The sequence below is a fragment of the Eptesicus fuscus genome, chromosome 15 (assembly GCF_027574615.1).
Source record: "Eptesicus fuscus isolate TK198812 chromosome 15, DD_ASM_mEF_20220401, whole genome shotgun sequence".
Lineage (NCBI taxonomy): Eukaryota > Metazoa > Chordata > Mammalia > Chiroptera > Vespertilionidae > Eptesicus > Eptesicus fuscus.
Genome location: NC_072487.1, coordinates 62,075,261 through 62,094,552, shown reverse-complemented (window position 1 = coordinate 62,094,552; position 19,292 = coordinate 62,075,261). Strand labels below are relative to the sequence as shown.

Below are 19,292 nucleotides of genomic sequence, written 5' to 3'. Positions count from 1 at the left end.
AATGAATTATCATTACGATCATCATCTGCAATTTCAGAGAGGAAGAATGATTTGTGAACAAGGGGAGTGCTGAGAACTTTTCACATCACACCCTTGTACATGGGACAGACTCTGCTCACTCACCTTCACCATTTACCATTAAGCTACTCTAAGAGATTGCACCTCAGAGATAAACTTTTAGAAAAAGCCCATAATCTTAAAAAGTTTTTGTGAAAAAAACCACTACTATATCTTCTGTTACCGTATCCTTGAATAAAATCTTTACTCTGTGATTTTAAGACCAACTTTAAAAATAATTTTCATATTTGGTTTCAAGATTTGGAAATGGTTAATAGTTGATGTGACCTTTTGCATGACCTTTCTATATCCCTTAACTCACTTCTATTTTTCCTTTCTTCTTTAAGATGTGTTGGTATGGGGTTTTCCCTTTATTGGGAAGACACCTTTTAAAAGAGCATATTAATTTTATAATCACAAAACCACACACACAAAAGAGATGTGTATTCCTTGCAGAAAATGTGGGTAAATGCATCACTATATTTAACAATAAGCATTACCTGGTTTAATTGCATAGACATCAAAATCTTTTATTCCTTCTTCTTTTAAGATATTTTCATCAATAATAAAGTTACCAGTAAAACTTTTAGGCTTTTTTAAAATGGAATACGCAGCATCTGCAATGATGTCAACTTTTCTACATTGGCTTTCAATACCGGATCCTCCCAGCATATCCATAGCAGCCGTGTGTATGGCTGTAGAGAAAACATACGCATCCATAACTCCAAATCAAACAGTATGACTATGGAAGCAACATCAAGACAGTTAATTTCTCAGGTGATGAAAATAAGGTCCAGAGAGCTTGAAGCATTTGCTAAATGTTTTATTGGCATTAACTGGATAGAAAACATATGTTCCTTGCTCTACACAACACTGCCTTATACACTGAGTGGCCAGATTATTATGATCTCTGGACGCATAATAATCTGGCCACTTAGTGTATATCCTATATAATAAAAGGCTAATATGCAAATTGTCCCCTCGACCAGGAGTTCGACCAGCAGGCAGGCCGGCCGGCCAACCGCCCATATCCATATCCCCTCCCACTGGCCAGGCTGGCTGGACCCCACCCATGCATGAATTCATGCACCGAGCCTCTAATACACACACACACACACACACACACACACACACACACACACTGAGTGGCCAGATTACTATGTGTTCAGAGATCATAATAATCTGGCCACTCAGTGTATAGAACTTCATCATGAGACTCACAGCAAAATTCAATTAGACTTTTCTGATCCAGAATACTTAAAAATTTGCATACCATTCTTGAGAGTTAAGAAGCCAGTAAGGTATAATAGCAAGAGCACTGAGCTGTAAGGTGAGATTTTTATGCCAACTATGCTATTTTTGGCAAGCCACTACCATCTTTGGGCCTCAGTTTGTTGTTTCTAAGTATGGAGCTCCTTTCTTAAGTCTATTGTCTCTCTTTCCTCTCTACTAGAATATGGAGACTTTGTTTTTATTTTTCATCACTGTATGCCCAATGCCTAAAACAATGACAAACACACCATAAGCACTTAATAAGTACAAGTTAACAATAAGATCCACCACATAAAATTCAGTGATGATTTTTGGAAAGGAAAATAAGCAATATCTGTAATGAAAGCTGATAAACCTTGGGTCACAAGATTCCTACAGGTGACCATACAATTTGAATCTAATTAAGGAATAAACTGGGAAAGCTTCAGATTGATTCTTCTGGTTACAGCTTGCTCAAAACAGACAGTAACAAGCGTCTTAAAATCAATGGAAGATTTCCTTTCACATAAATATATGCAGTACGTATCAGGTTTAAAACATCAGCATTGCCTTTGAGTCCTCCTTCTCTGGGGAAAGAGCTTATCTCACCTCTTTAACACCTGCTGGCCCCTACCAAGCACACACATATATTCTTTGGTGCATTCAATGAACCAAAGATATGACTTACAAAGTGTACCACTAAGGAAAAAAAACCTCCCAATTAAACTATGATATATCATCAATTGTAAGAGCATTCTAATATCAAAGATGTAAAGATGTAAAAGCCTGGGCACCTCAGAATCAATGAAATATGGTAAAAACTGCCATGAGAACAAGTTGGAAAGTAGGTCCTTTGGAAAAAAAAAACTAGTTTTTGTTTCTAGCACCAGAGAAGCCAGTTGCCACCTTGTCACATTGGCCTCCCTAGTTAGCTGAGTTCCCAAGTCCATCTGCAATGTGGTCCAGGTGATAGAGGACTGCAGCTGTTGTGATACTTTTATCTTCCTCTCTGTGGTCAGCACCAAGATCAGTAGCTGCATTCCCAGACTCCTCACCCCAACCCACATGAAATCTATCCCAAGTGGACCTTCTTCTTCTACCACCGTTGTTCTGACCAGTCAAGAGGTAAGAAGCAGTAGACATTTTGAATAGCAGCCCTCATACCTCCTCTCCTCCCGCCCTTCATTTCAGCAGAAATTATGAAGTGGATTTTATAAAAAGAAAAAAATTGTATTTTTAAAAGTGACCTTATTGTAGGCCTGAGATCCTCATGCTGTGAAACTAATAGAGGCCTGCTCACTGATCTCCTCTGGATGTGTTGAATTTGGTGTGGTCAAAGATCTAGACCCAGAAGGGCTCATGCAGCTGGTGTAGAGAAGGCACACCGAGCCAGAGAGGACAAACAGCGAGTGGACCAGGACACTGCTTTGGTTATTGATAATAAATGTTACGCTATATCCATTCCATTAAGTGCAGTAAATCTCCTTTTCCTTAAAGGGCAGTAATGTTGGGATATTATTCAGCTTCTAGCAGACATAGAAAGAGAGCCACTCTATACAGTCTAGGATGAGGAATCATATATTTTTTAATCCTCACCCGAGGATATTTTTTCCATTGATTTTTAGAGAGTGTGGAAGGGAGATGGAGAGACAGAGAGAAACACTGATGTGAGAGAGACACATTGATTGGTTGCCTCCTGCATGCCCCTGACCAGGGCCAGAAGCTTGCAACTGAGATACGTGCCCTTGACCATAATCAAACCTGGGACCCTTCAGTCCCCAGGCCGACACTATCCACTGAGCAAAACTGGCTAGGGCTATTTTTTTTTTTTAATAGAGACCTAAAAAGTAGCCAGCACCTTGGACACACTCTAAAATCCATTTTCATTGCCTCAATTATAAACAACTAGTGGCCCAGTGCACGAAATTGGTGCACGGGGGATGGGGGGGAGGGTGTCCCTCAGCCAGGCCTGCACCCTCTCCAATCTGGGACCCCTCAGGGGATAACTGGCAGTCAGACATCCCTCTCACAATCCAGAACTGCTGGCTCCTAACCACTTGCCTACCTGCCTGATTGACCCTAACTTCTTCTGCCTGCCAGCCTGATTGTCCCTAACTGCTCCCCTGCTGACTTGATTGCCCCTAACCACCTCTGCCTAGGCCCCCCATCCGGGACCCAGGATTCCCTCCTCCAGCCAACCACAGGCACCCGGGATCCGGGCTTCCCTCTCTCTGGTCAGCCATAGGTGCCCAGGCCGGCTGCAGCCACAGGGGATGGTGGGCAGGTGGCTTCGCCTGGACTGTAGCCGCAAGTGATGGCTCCTGGGACTGCGGGGTGGGCTGCTTCTCCATCTACCAGGCTATAGCCAGCCGCAGGTGCTGGTGCCTGGTTTCTCTGTCTCCCCCAGGACGTGGAGCAGGCGAACGAGAGGCTTCTCCATCTTCCCTGGGATGCAGTGTGGGTGACTTCTCCAGCTGGCTATGGCCTGGGATCATGGGGCAGGGAGCTTCTTCATCTCCCGGGATGCAGCCAGCCTCAGGCGCTGGGGCCTGGTTTCTGTCCCCCCCCCCCCCCCCCCACCGGACGTGGGGCAGGCGGACGTGAGGCTTCTGCTGCTGTCTGCGGCCTGGGATCAGGGGGCAGGGGACTTCTTCGTCTCCCGGCTGCAGCCAGCCTCAGGCGCTGGCACCCGACTTCTCCGACCCCCCCAGGCCCGGAGCGGTGGGGGGTGGGGGTAGCAGGGCTGCTGCCATGGTTTCAGGTTAATTTGCATACTCACTCTGATTGGCTGGTAGTGTAGTGGAGTGACAGTAATTTGCATGTTTCTCTTTTATTAGTGTAGATGCTGTATTCTAGATAGCTTTCCTGGCTCCTCTCTCCAGTCTTACAAGCCATCCTATATTCGGATGCCAAATTAAACTTCTTAAACCTCATCAACAACCATATCACTCCACTGCTCCTGTTTTCCCACTGCTTATTATATCTCTCCTGCTTCTAAGATTCTAAAGTGGTTCTCTACTGAATATAGATTAAAATTCAAGCTCCTAAACTTGGCAATCAAGACCTGGGACCTAGTTCATTCATCTTCCCCCACCACCTCATACCCACTCAACATTCCATCTGAGCATTACAGTTGCTCAAGGTCTGTGGGAAATAAAAAGCCTACACCCTATCACACAGACACCAGATCAAACTCCTTGTAGTTCCACCAACACAGTATTTTCCCATACTACAGCCTTTCTTGTTCCCTCCTGGAACGAGTTCCCTCTGCCAGGAACACCTTGCCTCGTTCTCCTTACTAACTCCAACAGATTCTTGTCTGTTTTGTCCTATAATGTATGTTAAGCAACTAGAATAGATGCTCAATCAATATATGCTGGATAAATAAAATATAAAATTTTTACAGTTAGACAAGGCCCTTTCTAACTTTGTTACCCCTGGATCCCCAAAAACTAAAGATTTGGAGGGTGGGAGCAGGGAAGGAAGAACAAAGTGCGATGGCAACCAAATCTTTCATCTTTCACAATAAATAGTAAAACTTTTTGAAGGTAAGGACTGCATCACATTCATCTTAGTACCTCCTAATACCTTGTACAGAGAAGACACTTAATAAATTATATGAATAATGAGTAAATAGTACAGAGCACTGTGCCTGGAAGATAAAAATGTTTGGAAGATAAATGAATAGAAAGTTACATACCAGGAGTACAAAGAGGGAAAATATTATGTTAGGACTTTTGTTATCTTGGAGACCTTCCTTTCTAACGAACTACGTGAATCTCACTATCTTTTAACTTTAGTAATAGCAATGTTTGATGTGGGAGGAGGAGAATGAGAAGAAAAGGAAGTAGGAAGAGTCACAGTAAAGTGTAAACTTTTAAAGTCTTTGACTGTGATCCACAATAAGTAACACTTTTTACTGACATGACTAAGAATATATAATACATACACATACACACTCACTAACATATTTTATTCATATGTAACATTTATATAGGAAACAAAAGTTTATGAAATAATACTGACCCTTACTATGTGCAGTACTGTCTAATATTTTCTATTTTATTCCATTAGAAATAAAACAAAACAAAAAATTCTGGCTGCTGCTTACTAAATCAATTTCACAATCCACTAAATTGATTTTATGCCTCACTAAGTAGATTTCATGATTCACCAATGAGTCTTGACAAGTAGTTTGAAAAATGTTGTAGAAGCACTTTTTTTCACGCTCACCTTATACCCCATTGCAAAGAATATTACTTTCTAGAAAATCTTAAAAGGACTGTGTCTGACACAGAAACATAAGAGATACAAAGAAACAATAAAACATGATTCTGATCCCACAATGAGCTAGTAAGTAAAGGAGTCTTGGTCAAATTACAAAAGAAAGAAATTTTTAACAATTGATTCTTGGAGTCCTTAGAATAAAGATGGCGACTAGAGAGCTGGCTGCGAAAGCTTTATTTTCCTAAGTTACATCAGCAACGTGCCCCTGTGTTCCATAAATTCTTCCCCACAGCACCTTGTTTCCTCAGCTTCAACCCATGGGCCATCAGACCCCTCCCAACTGGTTGGAGCTGAGGAAATCCCTTCACCCACTGCACAGCAGATGGGCAGCAAAGATGAAAAGAAATCCTTCATCTGTTCCTAAACTAGAATTCTGGGTATATTTTACACTGCCATATGTGGCAGTTCAGTTCAAGAGTACCTGTAAGGCTACAGTACTTCATAAAAATACTAGATTAAATGGGCTTTTAACAGTCAATTCCTACTGACCTAGTCATCTACCAGGTGAAAAGGCCAAAAAAGTATTCCAGTACCCTACAGTGTTCACCCCATGGTAACTGTCCAATAGGTATTTGTGGAGTGATGGAAATAAATAAAACAATGCCGTCCATAAATTCTAAAGCTGCATACAAAGTCCAGCCATATGTAGGTTCTTGTCACCTCAAGGGGGTCTAGGCACTCTGTGAGCTCAGAATTCATGTGAAAGTAACAGATAAATCAGTTTTTTATAGTGGAAAAAGACAAAGGTAGTAAGAATATAAGAAACTAAAGAAATATTTGTTGGGATGTATGAGGATAAAACAACAGCATGAGAATCTGCAGAATTTAGTAAGGTCTCAAACATGAGGATGGAGAAAAGGTTAGGGAAGCACAGCTGGCTTCCTGTTGGCTTTAAATGAAACTCTTCAAGTGTCCCAATGTTCAATGTTTCCAGTATAGCGATCTACTTAAGAGTCAGTCATATAGTCCAAGTGAAAGCTGGAAAATGTCTTATATGTACAATAAAGAGTTTAACTTGTTTCCCAACAGACAGACTGAGGTTACCTTTTACAATCTACTCATTCCTACCCCACCCTGCTCACCCAAGATGCATCTCAAGAGTGTCAAAAACAATAAATGAGTCCTAACTGGGTAGCTCAGTTGGTTAAAGCATTGTCCCAATATACCAAAGTTATGGGTTCAATCCCCAGTCAGGGCACAGACAAGAAGCAACTAATGAATGCATAACTAAGTGGAACAACAAATCAATGTTTCTTTTGCTCTCTCTTCCCCTTCCTCTCTTTCTCTGAAATCAATAAATAATTTTTTTAAAAGAACAATAAATCCAGAACTGAAATATCATTGCTGTTATGAACACATAAACAACTGTTGGACATAGAAACCAGGACTCAAAAGAACTGTTGGCCCAGAAAGAAACTCACTATAGACTGATTCATTTGCCTCTCAGCATAACTATTATTGCTTGTCTCATTTTCGGTTCCTCTAAGTGTATTCCTAGTATCACATGAGCTCACTCATCTAGGGGAAAAGATGAACAACATAGACTGAAGAACAAGAACAGCATTGATCAGACTGTCAGACCTCAGAGGGAAGGTAGGGGAGGGTGGGGACAAGGGAGATAGATCAACCAAAGGACTTGTGTGCTTGCATATGAGCCTAACCAGTGACCACGGACAACAGGGGGAAGGGGGCTTGCGTGTGGGGGGGTTTGGGAAGGGAATGGGGGGGGGGTTGATGACAAATATGTGATACCTTAATCAATAAAGTAATTTAAAAAAAAGAACAATAAATGAGAATTAAGAAAATATTTTTTCAGTACAATACCTGTTTTAGGCCATAATGCGTTGACTGCAATTTCACCTTTAAATTCTTCTGCCATTCCAAGCACACACATAGACATACCATACTTAGCAATGGTATAAGCTGAAAGGAACCACGAGAAGTAATAGTTAATTAAGAAATAAATTAATTCCTTTCTATTACTATATTTTCCTGATACATTTTTTAGAATTCTTTAATAATATAATAAATACAAAACATAGTTTTTAAAACATAACTCTTTAAAAAAAGTTTTTATGGAGGTATCTGAACAGGGAAGAGCTTCTTTATATATTTCCATCCTAATAATTTATTAAAAGAAAAGACACAGTAATAAACTTTAATTTCCCTTAATATTATTGGAGTAAGTAACACTACTGTTTCTTAATCTGTTTTTTTTTTTTTTTTTTTGTAAAGCATGAAAGTGTTCATTTAAAGGGAAACTACTGGTAGTAAAATAATAACAACTAAAGGCTACAAACTTGTTTATTAACCTTGTCAATGGAAATAGAACTTCTTTTAGTTTGCTTTGTGAAATAAGGACTAAGTCTCTGATACAACTATTTTAAAGGAGGTACTTACACATAAATCTTGTTATTTAACACACCTTGAATCATTAGTTTGCTGTGGAAGGTAAAGTATTTCATGGATATTTTTAACTAACTTTATTGAAGAACTAGAGGCCTGATGCACAAAATTCGTGCAAGGGGCTTGGCCCCCGCCTGCCACAGCGGCCGCCTCTGCGGCTTCGTCCAGAAGGTCATCCGGAAGGACATCCGGTCGAATTAGCATATTATGCTTTTATTACTATAGATAAGTTACATTCAATAAAACACAGTCATTGGGACTTGAGGGAGCTTTCTGGGATGATGGAAATGCATATCTTAATTTGGATGTTGGCTTTACAGGTGTATACATTTGTCAAAACTCATCAAACTGAACCATTAAGATCTGCGCATTTTAATGAATATATTTTATACCTAAATTCTATAATTACAGACAAAAGTTTAAGAATCTACTTTCCAAAATGCTACTGATTCTGCATAGAAAATGTAATGCTGAATGTATATGTAAATTGTGATTACATAATAGATGCACTGATTTAATGCAAAACAAATAAACAAACCATCCCCTCATCCTACCACCTACCACAGTGCTGTTTGAACCACAGTGGATTTAGGTTCAGTGGTGGGCTGAGATTGAGGATATGAGCAATTTTACTCTTTTTCAAATGAGGAATACATGCTTTAGACCTGAAAGCGAAAGAAAACACAAGCCAAATGAATAATTTTCTAACAACCATCCCACTTTTAAAAGTTTTATTTTAATCTACTTCTACAGAGAAACTGAATTTGTTCAGTAATCTATAGAGTACTTTTAAAAATATATATATATTTTATTGATTTTTTTACAGAGAGGAAAGAAGAGGGAAAGAGTTAGAAACATTGATGAGAGATAAACATCAATCAGCTGCCTCCTGCACACCCCCTACTGGGGATGTGCCCGCAACCAAGGTACATGCCCTTGACCAGACTCGAACCTGGGACCCTTGAGTCCGCAGGTCGACGCTCTATCCACTGAGCCAAACCGGTTAGGGCTATAGAGTACTTTTGTTGTTTATTTTTACTCTTCTAGAATGAACATGGGAAAAGCAACTAATTTTTCAACCTTGAAACTTTGCTTAATGGCCTGACAAAATAATCTACTTGATGATAATAATAAAATCCTTGGGCACATTAGCCTTAAATCCAACTGAGGTTATCCTCAACTACATCCTTCAAAATTCTCCCTCCCCAACACACACTTCTCCCTCCCCAACACACACACACACACACACACACACACACACACACACACACACACACTTTTCAGTAACAGTCAATGTAATTGTCAGCAAGCACAGCTTGTACTGTGCAAAGAACAAGGGTATTCCAGTCAGACACACCTCGGTTCAAATCCTCCTTCTGCCCCTTCCTTGTGTGATCCTGGGGAAAATATATAGCATTCTACTTCTCAGTTTTCTCATTGGTAAATGTTGGTAATGCCTGCTACCATCTAGGGTTGACCAAGGGATTAAAATGAGATGATATATATGAGATATTTAAAACAGTACATATGCTAAACCCATGAAATAAACTACTGCTATTATTACTATTATATAGGTTGACTTATTTCATCTTTAGTAGATGTGATATTCCTACTATGCTGGAATTATAATTTAATAACATAACTCCCAATACATTTCCAAAGTTAATTTGCACCAGTATGCAATGCAATATGCCTTTGGGAGCAATATTAAGTTTTTGGTTTTTTTAAATACCGTTTATAAAGGTAGGCAATTTATTTTACAGGAGACTCAAGTCCAATATTTAAAAAATTTTCATTATTAAGCTATAACATGTTAAATACTGTAGCTTAGTAATTTTATAGCTTTTCATTTTATTTCACATTCAATAACTTCTAGAACTTTGAACTTGTCCACTCTTCTTTCAAGTCAGTTTTCTTATTACAATACTAGAGGACCGATGCACAAAATTTGTGCAAGGGGCTCAGCCCTCGCAGCCTCGGGGGCTTGCCTCAGCCCTTGCAGCCCTGGCTTCGTCCAGAAGAGCTTGGCTTTTTGGCTGTCTGGTCTAATTAGCATATTACGCTTTTATTATTATAGATTCTTGGAACCATCATCAATGTCTTCTCAAGTTTATAAACCAATTACAATCAATATCACTAATGGATTTTTATATATATTATTCCTTTCCAAAGGTGCTTCACTTTTATGGGGGTGAGGTGGGGAGGGGCAACCAATATTAGAGCTGACAGTGATTAAAACAGTGAACTGCACCTCAAAACATCAATAGGAAACAAACTAAATCTAATCCAGGCATAAGACCATATTTCACATTCAAAGGAATGTAGTTTAGGCCATCATTTTCATTTTTAGAAAATGACCTCAGAATAGATAAGGGTCCAAATTGTTCTTGCCAAATGGGTTTCCAAAGACATAATTTCACAAGGAATGAACAATGAGAACCATGCATTTGTGTTTACATAAGTCATAATGTCAACTAAAAAAGCCAAGCCTTTGACCCATTCTTTGTTTGGGAACTGAACTGGGAATTCTCTCTTAAGTGGCAAAGAGAGTCAATTTCCTCAACAATACACTAGCCACACAATCTTGCCATACAGTAGATGATCATGTTTGTATTCAACATGAGTAAAGCACTGATCTGTCTGTGTTTCAAATCATAGAGGTGTATTTAGTACTTAGACTTCATGACATAGTCCATTTTTTACTTTTTAGCAAAATACTTTTGTGTCTTTGTATCTAGTGAACAATACAATGAACAAACTTAATTTCTGCACCTCTGTGGAACATTTCTACAGTAAGTAAGTTTTTTAAAAATATTTATTTTTATTGATTTCAGAGAGGAAGGGAGAGGGAGAGGAGAGAGAGATAGAAACATTAATGATGAGAGAGAATCATCAATTGGCCGCCTCCTGCATGCCCCACACTGGGGATCAAGCCCTGGGCATGTACCCTGACCGGGACTCGAAACATGACCTCCTCTGGTTCACAGGCCTACGCTCAATCACTGAACCATGCCAGCTGGGCATCATTGATGTTTTTCTCTCTCTCTTCCTCTCTGAAATCAATAAAAATATATTTGAAAATAAATAAATAAATAATGTGATTCATAATGAGCTTCCTGTTATTTATATAACTAAAACCCAAGTGTTTTTCAAAGGAAGGAGAGACTCTTGCTGGCTTGAGTAATTAGAAGACTTGGTATGCACATATAGGGTGTTCCCATAAAATATATACACACACTTTGAATAATTATAAAGGCAGTGTTTATTAAAATATATTTCATTTTCAAAATTAAGCTAACAGCTACTAAAGTGTGTATATATATTTGGGGGGTACCCTGTATGTCTTTCTTCATACAAATGTTTGAAAATACATGAGCTATACTTTAGTACTTATTAGATTTACAGAAAAAAAAAAAGGATCTCTGAATAAAACAATTTATTTAAAATACTATCTACTAACTTGGAGCACTTTTAGGCCTTTTGACTGGATTTTAAACTGTATTGCCAATCTGTTTCAAATCTGTTTACTACTATCTTTTGAGAAAACATTACAACATTTTCCCCAACAATTTTTTTTTTCTTTCTAAACAAAGTATTTTTGTAAATTGAGATGAGTTGTTTTTTTTTAAACTTATTTTTATTGATTTCAGAGAGGAAGGGAGAGGTAGAGAGAGAGAGAAACATCAATGATGAGAAAGAATCATTGATTGGCTGCCTTCTGCACACCCCCTATTGGGGATCAAGCCCACAACCCAAGCATGTGCCCTTGACCGGAATCGAACCGAGGACCCTTCAGTCCGCAGGCTGACGCTCTATCCACTGAGCCAAATAGGCTAGGGCTCTCCCTGACAATTCTTTAACTTACGTAAGGTAGGTGCCTCTGGTGTTGACATTCATCATCAAATCCACCCTCTTCGTAGGTGTTTCCAATGTGTTGGTCAAGCTAATAGCACTGGCATTATTCACCAAGACATCAATTCCTGTTTTCAAATAATCAACTCCCTATTAATGTAATTTAAACTTAATAACAAAAAGAAATAAAAACATTTACTCTGTGTAGTTGAACCTAAGTTGGTTCACAAATACTTCTTTTAGATAAACTGACTAATCAATACACCAATATAAAACTAAGTAGCTGTGTCAAAATACCCAAATGATTTTCACTAGCACAATGGAGACAGACCATCACCAGAGCTCCATGTGAAACTACAAGGAGGCTTAGTCCTTGGTGGTTTGTAGCTTCCATTCTTATCTGTTCTCTTATGTCCTGGTCATCCCTCCTTGTCTCCAAGAACTCAAGATTAACTTGTTTAAAATTTTCCCTCTTCTCTAGCATCTTTCCAAAGGCTGTCCTCCTTCCAAGCACACAGATCTCCCTCCCTTCTAAGGCCCTTTCTGGTCTTGGGGACTGGGACCAGAGTTTGGATTCCAGGCAAATCATCAAAGATCAAGTGTGTTTTGGTAACTCATTTATAAAATAAAATGAATCTAGAATAATGATTATTGCTGCACCTTGTATCCAGTCTTCCATGCCCAGCCACTGCATATGTAACATATGGTTATAGTAATTGAAGAGAGGCAAGAGAATGGAATGGGATCTAAGGAACTACGTTTGGTTAGATGTATGTTATTGTCAAGATCCTAACCTTATATTGGATGGTAAATGTGTTATATTATCAAAATAATTCTTGCCAAATAAAAAAAAAACCCCTCATTAGAAGGTTTTAAGCTACATTTCTATATGAACAATACTCATTTTTGGTTATACTCCAAAGACTCAAAAAAATTTTTAATTGAAGTTATAATTACACCTATATTTTATCAATATTCAGTAATTATATCAGAATTATGGCACTACCTCCAAATTTCTCAACTGCTTTCTCCACTGCATTACTGATTTGCTGTTCGTCTCTCACATCAACAATACATGGCAAGGCCTTTCCTCCAGCGGCTTCAACTATGAAGAATAAAGAAACAAAAAGAGCATTAAAGCATGTAAATATTAAACCTTTCATTCTGATATGAGTCAAAAGAAATAAGTACCCCATTTTCAGAAGATCAATATAAATAACTATGTCTTATAACCACTACAGTAGGACAGATTGTCTAACCCATATCCAGCCTCAAACTAGATAGACTAGTTCCATTAAAAAACAAAGAGGAATTTTAAAATTCTATCAAAAAGCTAAAAAAGGAAGGTAATCTTAAAAAACTATTATGAGCCCTGGCCAGTTTGGCTCAATGGTTGAGCATCAGCCTGAGGACTAAATGGTCGTGGGCTCAATTCCCAGTCAAGGCACCAAGGGCATGTACCTCAGCTGTGAGTCTGATCCCCATCTCTGGTCGGGGCTCATGCGGGAGGCAACCAGTCGATGTGTCTCTCACAATGTTTCTCTTTCTCTCCCTCCCTTCCACTCTCTCTCTAGGGATCAATGGAGAAAATATCCTTGAGTGAGGATTAAAAAAAAAAAAAATTATGAAAATTTTCAAAAAATATAAAGAACAGTATAATAAACTACCATGGATCTATCACCTATCTATATATATAAAAGCCTAAGTGACCATCCAACCATCCGACCAGTAGCTATGACACTCACTGACCACCAAGGGGCAGACACTCAATGCAGGAGCTGCTGAGCTGCGGGGACTTGGCAGCTGTGGTTCTCAGGTGATGCACCTGGAACCAGAGAGGAGGGAGCCCCATTCCAGAGTGTGTCACCCGAGAACTGTCATCTCGCAATCCGGGACCCCTTGGGGGATGCCGGAGAGCCAGTTTCAGCCTGATCCCTGCAGGCCAGGCTGAGGGACCCCACCGGTGCATGAACCCGTGCACTGGGCCTCTAGTCAATGATTGTTAATATTTAGCCAGTACAATTTGTCTACATCCAAACTCATTTTGTTTTTTGCTGGTGTATTTTTTTTTTTTTTTTTTTTGCTCCTCACTCAAAGATATTTTTCCATTGATTTTTAGGGAGGGTGGGAGAGAGAGGGAAAGACATAGAGAAACATCGATGTGAGAGAAACACATCAATTGGTTGCCTTCTGCACATGCCCTGACCAGGGCCTAGGCCGGGGAGGAGCCTGCAACTGAGGTACATGCCCTTGACCTTGGTTGAAACCGGGATCTTTCAGGTCCATAGGCCGACACTTTATGCACTGAGCCAAACCAGCTAGGGCTGCTGGTATATTTTAAAACAAATCCCAGACATCACTTCATTCATCAATATTTGATACGTATTCTCTTAACATAACCACAGTGCTATTAAAATAACTAACAAAACCAACAACCTCAGGTGAAGTTGAATTTTTAAGCTCTCCCTCCTGGCACTGTGCCTGGCACAATGCCTTGAATATAAGCACTCGGTAATTATTTGTGGACTGAAAGTGTTATAATAATGACCTGAAAATGGTGCAGAAAATAAATAACATGGAGAGCTTTTTCAAAGTGTTCACATCATCCACCTCTCAAATTCTCTGTTTCCACTCTCCCATTCTCCACTCAGATCCAAGAACAACTGCCCTCATGAGACACAATTTTTAGTGGGAGTCTCTCATATCACTCAAAGTGTTAGAGGAGAAAAATAGTTCCCAACCACTGCTCTAAGGTGACAAAATACTTTTAAGCAGATAAACTTATTTTTAGGGTAGCTTTCAAAGAGCTATAATTAAACGCTCCAGTAAATTATCTATGTATTGCAACCATGATGAGGATATTTCATGAAATGGCACTGTCACACTCACTTTCTTCAGCAGCAGTATAGATTGTGCCTGGAAGTTTGGGGTGTGCTTGAGTGGTCTTCGCAGCAATGACAATATTTGCTCCGTCCTTTGCTGCTTTCAATGCAATAGCTTTGCCAATACCACGGCTTGCACCTGTGATAAAAACTGTACATCCTGCCAGCTTCCTACAACAGAACAAATGTGACTTTATTAGAAACCTCAATGCTTTATTTACTTACCAGTATGAAGAACGTATAAATATATATATATTTGTAATGTTTCCTCCTCTGTGAAACTTTCTCTAAACCCTCCTCCCTCCCCATCTGATTAGCTAATAACTCTACTGTACTCGCATTGCACAACAATTTATAAATTATTTATTACAACTTTAGTTGGCCAGTCTTGCAGTGATTTGGCAAACAAAATCTGCTCAAATGAAAAGTAAGTCTTAACGAGAAACAAGGAGTTAAAAAAATACATAAATATGTATTTTTCTCCCACAGAGAAGTGTCAACAAAGCTTATAAATGAGTGGTGGGGTTATGAATAAATTTTATTATATTCTTTGGGATTTTTCATATTGTCTACATACCACTTAAAAGAAATGACCTAAAAGCAAATAATTGTTCAATGGATGCCCATCTTTGTTCATAATAGCCAGAATGGAAACATTGTAAATGTCCATCAACAAATGAATGGATAAATAAAATATGGTATATCCATACAGTGGAATATATTCAGCATACTCCTGCACAAGCCCCACTGGGGATCAAGCCCCAACCTGGGCGTGTGCCCTTACCAGAATTGAACGGGCAACCTCTCGGGTGTATGGGACAATACTCAACCAACGGAGCCACACTGGCCAGGGCCCAATTTTAAAAAATCTTGGCCCTGGCAGGTTTTGCTTAGTGGTAAGAGTGAGGACTGAAGGGTCTCGGGTTCAATTCCTGGACAAGGGCACACCTCAGTTGCAGTTTTGGGGTGTGTGTGGGAGGCAACCAGTTGATGTGTCTCTCTCACATAGATGTTTCTCTCTGTCTCTCTTTCTCTCTTACTCCACCTCCTCCCTCCCTTCCACTCTTGCTCTAAAGATCAATGGGAAAAATATCCTTGGGTGGGGATTAAAAAAATAAAAATACAAATCTTGGTTTAAGATGGCCTTATAGGTTTGCACAAAAACACAAACACCTTAAAAGAAAAGACTGATAACTATGACACAATAAAAACACATTCTACATGATAAATTACATAATCAAAGTCAAGATAAAGTTTAAAAACTGAGAAAAATATTTGTGATACATAACATAGAACATTTTTTTTTTAAATAGAGCTCTCAGAGATCAATCAAAAACTTTATTGTGTAAGCCAGGCAAAGAAAAAGATACAAAGATGGCTTTACCAGAATTTCTCAATTTCTGTACTATTTTGAACTAGATAATTCTTTGTTATAGGGGGTTACCTTGCCCATTATAGGGTATTTACCAGCTTCCTGGACTCCAACTATTAGATACCAGCCTCTTAATTGTGGCAATCAAAAATGTTCCCAGCCCTGGCCGGTGTGGCTCAGTTGGTTGGGCACTGTCCCTTGTACCTGGAGGTAACCGGATTGGTTCCTGATCAGGGTACATGCCCAGGTTATGGGCTCAATCCCCGGGGGAGAGGGGGGGGACATACAGGAGGCAGCCAATCAGTATTTCTTTCTCTCCCTTCTTCTCTCTCTAAAATAAACAAACAAACAAATAAATAAATGTTCCCAGATATTTTCAAACATCCTATGGGGTCAAAAGTGCTCTTTTGAGGACCACTGCTTTAAACATACCAAAGATCCTCATCCGCACTCATGATTCAAATTTTTACTATAATGAGGTTCCATTTTTTCCTCTAGATTTTTATGATCAAAACAAACATTTTTATTATCAAGCTGTTTGCCAATGTGTTGGATTAGGAAATCTCATTCATCCTTTTGGGCGTGCAACCTTTTTAGAGGGCTGTTAGTATTAGCTATCAAAATTTAAAGTGCATATATTTTTTGATCCAGCAACCTCACTTCCAGGAACTTCTCATGTGGATATACTCAAATACGTGCAAAGAAGTGAATATGTGGATAATCATTGTAGCAAAGATGGTGTAACAAAAAACTAGAAATGGTCCCATGATATCCAATGATGGATCTGGTTAAATCAATTATGGTACATCAATAGAATACTATGTAACCATGAAAAGGAGAAAAGAGTCTGGCTGGTGTGGCTCAGTGGTTGAGCGTTGGCCTATAAACCAGATCATGGTTCGATTCCCAATCAGGGCACATGCCCAGGTTGTGGGCTCAATCCCCAGTGGGGGGCGTGCAGGAGGCAACCAATTGATGATTCCCTCTCATCATTGATATTTCTATCTCTCTCTCCTCCATTCCTCTCTCTAAAATCAATAAAAATATACTAAAAAAAAAAAAAGGAAAGAAGAGTTATATGTATTGACAATGTGTGTCCTAAGACAAATAGGTACAGAAGAGAGTTTGCTACCATTAAAAGTGGTGTATGCAATGCAATCTACAGAGGATGTATTATAGAACAGTACACTTGAAACTTATATAATCTTATTAGCCAATGTCAACCCAATAAATTTAATAATTTTAAAAAATGTGGTGTGTGTGTGTTTAGGGTGATATACAAAATCCTATCCTACCCTATATAATAAAAGGGTAATATGAAAATTGACCAAACGGTGGAACAACCAGTCGCTATGACGTGCACTGACCACCAGGGTGTAGATGTTCAAAGCAGGAGCTGCCCAGCCAGAAGCTGGGCTGACGGCTGGTGAGCACAATGGTGGTGGTGGGAGCTTCTCCCACCTCCACGGCAGCACTAAGGATGTCCAACTGCCAGCTTAGGCACGGGGAGCGGGCCTGAGCTGTCAGTCAGACATCCCCCGAGGGTTCCCTGACCCGGAAAGGGTGCAGGCTGGGCTGAGGGACTGCCCCCTCCAGTGCACGAATGCTGTGCACCAGGACTCTAGTATATTTATAAATGCACAGAATATTTTTGGAAAAATACCAGAGAGTAACAGAATTGTTAGTTAGGGGTGACAAAAACTCACTTTTGAGCTGTTTAAATCTTTTGGCCATCTGTTTGCATGTTTCAAGCAAATTACATAATGCCCATGCTACTTAGCTCAATTTACCCATACTCTATAGAAACAAAGCAGAACGGTGGGTTGCCAGGAGCTGGGGAAGGAGGGAAGTTGTTTAAATGGGTATTGAGTTTTCTAAGTTGAGAAAGTTCTAAAGATTGGTTGCACAACCATGTGAATATACTTTCTGCATATGATGTTGTTAATCCTCACCCGAGATATTTTTCCATTGATTTTTAGAGAGTGGAAGGGAGTAGAGACAGAGAGAAAGCAGCAGATGGATTGCCTCCTCTAGGAGCCCCTACAAGGCCATGGGTTCCAACTTGCAACCCAAGTACAAGCCCTTAACTGAAATAGAAAATGGGATACTTGAGTCCACGGTGGGACGATCAATCCACTGAGCCAAACCGGCTAGGGCTGAATATACTTACTACTGAACTATACACTTAAAAATGGTTAAGATGGCAATTTTTATTGTGTATTTTACCACAATTAAAAGTATTTTAAAGCGAAAAAAAATCCCGTCAAAAATATCTATAAGATTAGTTTTATTAGTTACTCATTTGAAAATCACTTTTTAAAATATTCCATTATTTTATTTTTCCAGAATTGAGCGTTCTGCCCAAGAGAACAACGCATTAGGTGCACAAGTGTTCCAGTGACCTTTCACCTAGAACTTTCATGCCTTCAGCTATGGCTCAAGCCAAGATGGGGCCGGCCCTACGGGCGGCGGGGTAGCCCACTCAGGACCCTTTACCTGCGGAAGAAGTTTATATATGGCTGCCACCCTGAAGTATACAACTTTGGGTTACTTTTCATGCGTTATAGCAATTCTAGGAACACTGCGTCCAGCGCGATCCAGCATTCCGGAGCGCGACGGGCAGCTTCCTAAACCCTCCCACCGCCGCCGCCGCCGCCGGGCCCCTCGGGCCATCCACTCAGGCGCACTCCGCGCGGCCCGGTCTTTCCCCGCGGCTCCCCGGTCCCCTTACCCGGTATTGGGTAACATGACTTTCGCAGTTCGGAATCGGGGGCGACAGCAACGGCAGCGAGTGTACAGTGACAGGCTGTCCTTTCCTCCGCATTTAGTCCCGCCCCAGGCCCCGCCCCGAGGCCCCGCCCCGAGGTCCGCGAGGACGGGGCGCTGGAAGCCGGACGTTGCTGAGTGCGCTTGCGCACGCGGTGGGCCCTCCCCGGCGCTCGGCGCTAGTTACTACTTCCCCTTACCAGACCGTGGAAACCGGCTCTCTGCGCAGGCGCTGTAGGAGACAACTCTGCCCCGCCCCTCTCGCGGGCTCTACAGTGACAATCGGTCTCCAGCCCGCGCGTAGAATACTGGGCGCGTCACCTGCTGCGTACGCCTTTTCACGGCCCATTAAGAACTCCTGGTCACAGGGCGGCGTTCCGTTGTCAGCGGGGTCTCCGTTTGAGTCGTGCTTTAGGACC

The 19,292-nt window shown here is 40.3% G+C and overlaps 1 protein-coding gene across 2 annotated transcripts in view; it reads right to left on the bottom strand.

The window, feature by feature from the left end:
- HSDL2 (hydroxysteroid dehydrogenase like 2) overlaps nt 1-18,966 on the bottom strand; it is a 33,262-nt gene extending 14,296 nt beyond the window's left edge. The window contains exons 1-7 of one of the 2 annotated variants that reach the window (XM_054726926.1): nt 18,839-18,966; nt 14,743-14,906; nt 12,860-12,958; nt 11,867-11,981; nt 8,563-8,666; nt 7,420-7,518; nt 558-752 (exon numbers count right to left, since the gene is read on the bottom strand). In XM_054726926.1, the coding sequence (XP_054582901.1) occupies nt 558-752; nt 7,420-7,518; nt 8,563-8,666; nt 11,867-11,981; nt 12,860-12,958; nt 14,743-14,906; nt 18,839-18,855 (793 nt within the window). In that variant the 5' untranslated portion in view covers nt 18,856-18,966. Of the gene's footprint in view, nt 1-557; nt 753-7,419; nt 7,519-8,562; nt 8,667-11,866; nt 11,982-12,859; nt 12,959-14,742; nt 14,907-18,603; nt 18,757-18,838 lie in introns of those variants that run through there. The other variant, XM_054726925.1, reaches the window with a different exon arrangement.
- Between the last annotated feature and the right edge of the window lie 326 nt (nt 18,967-19,292).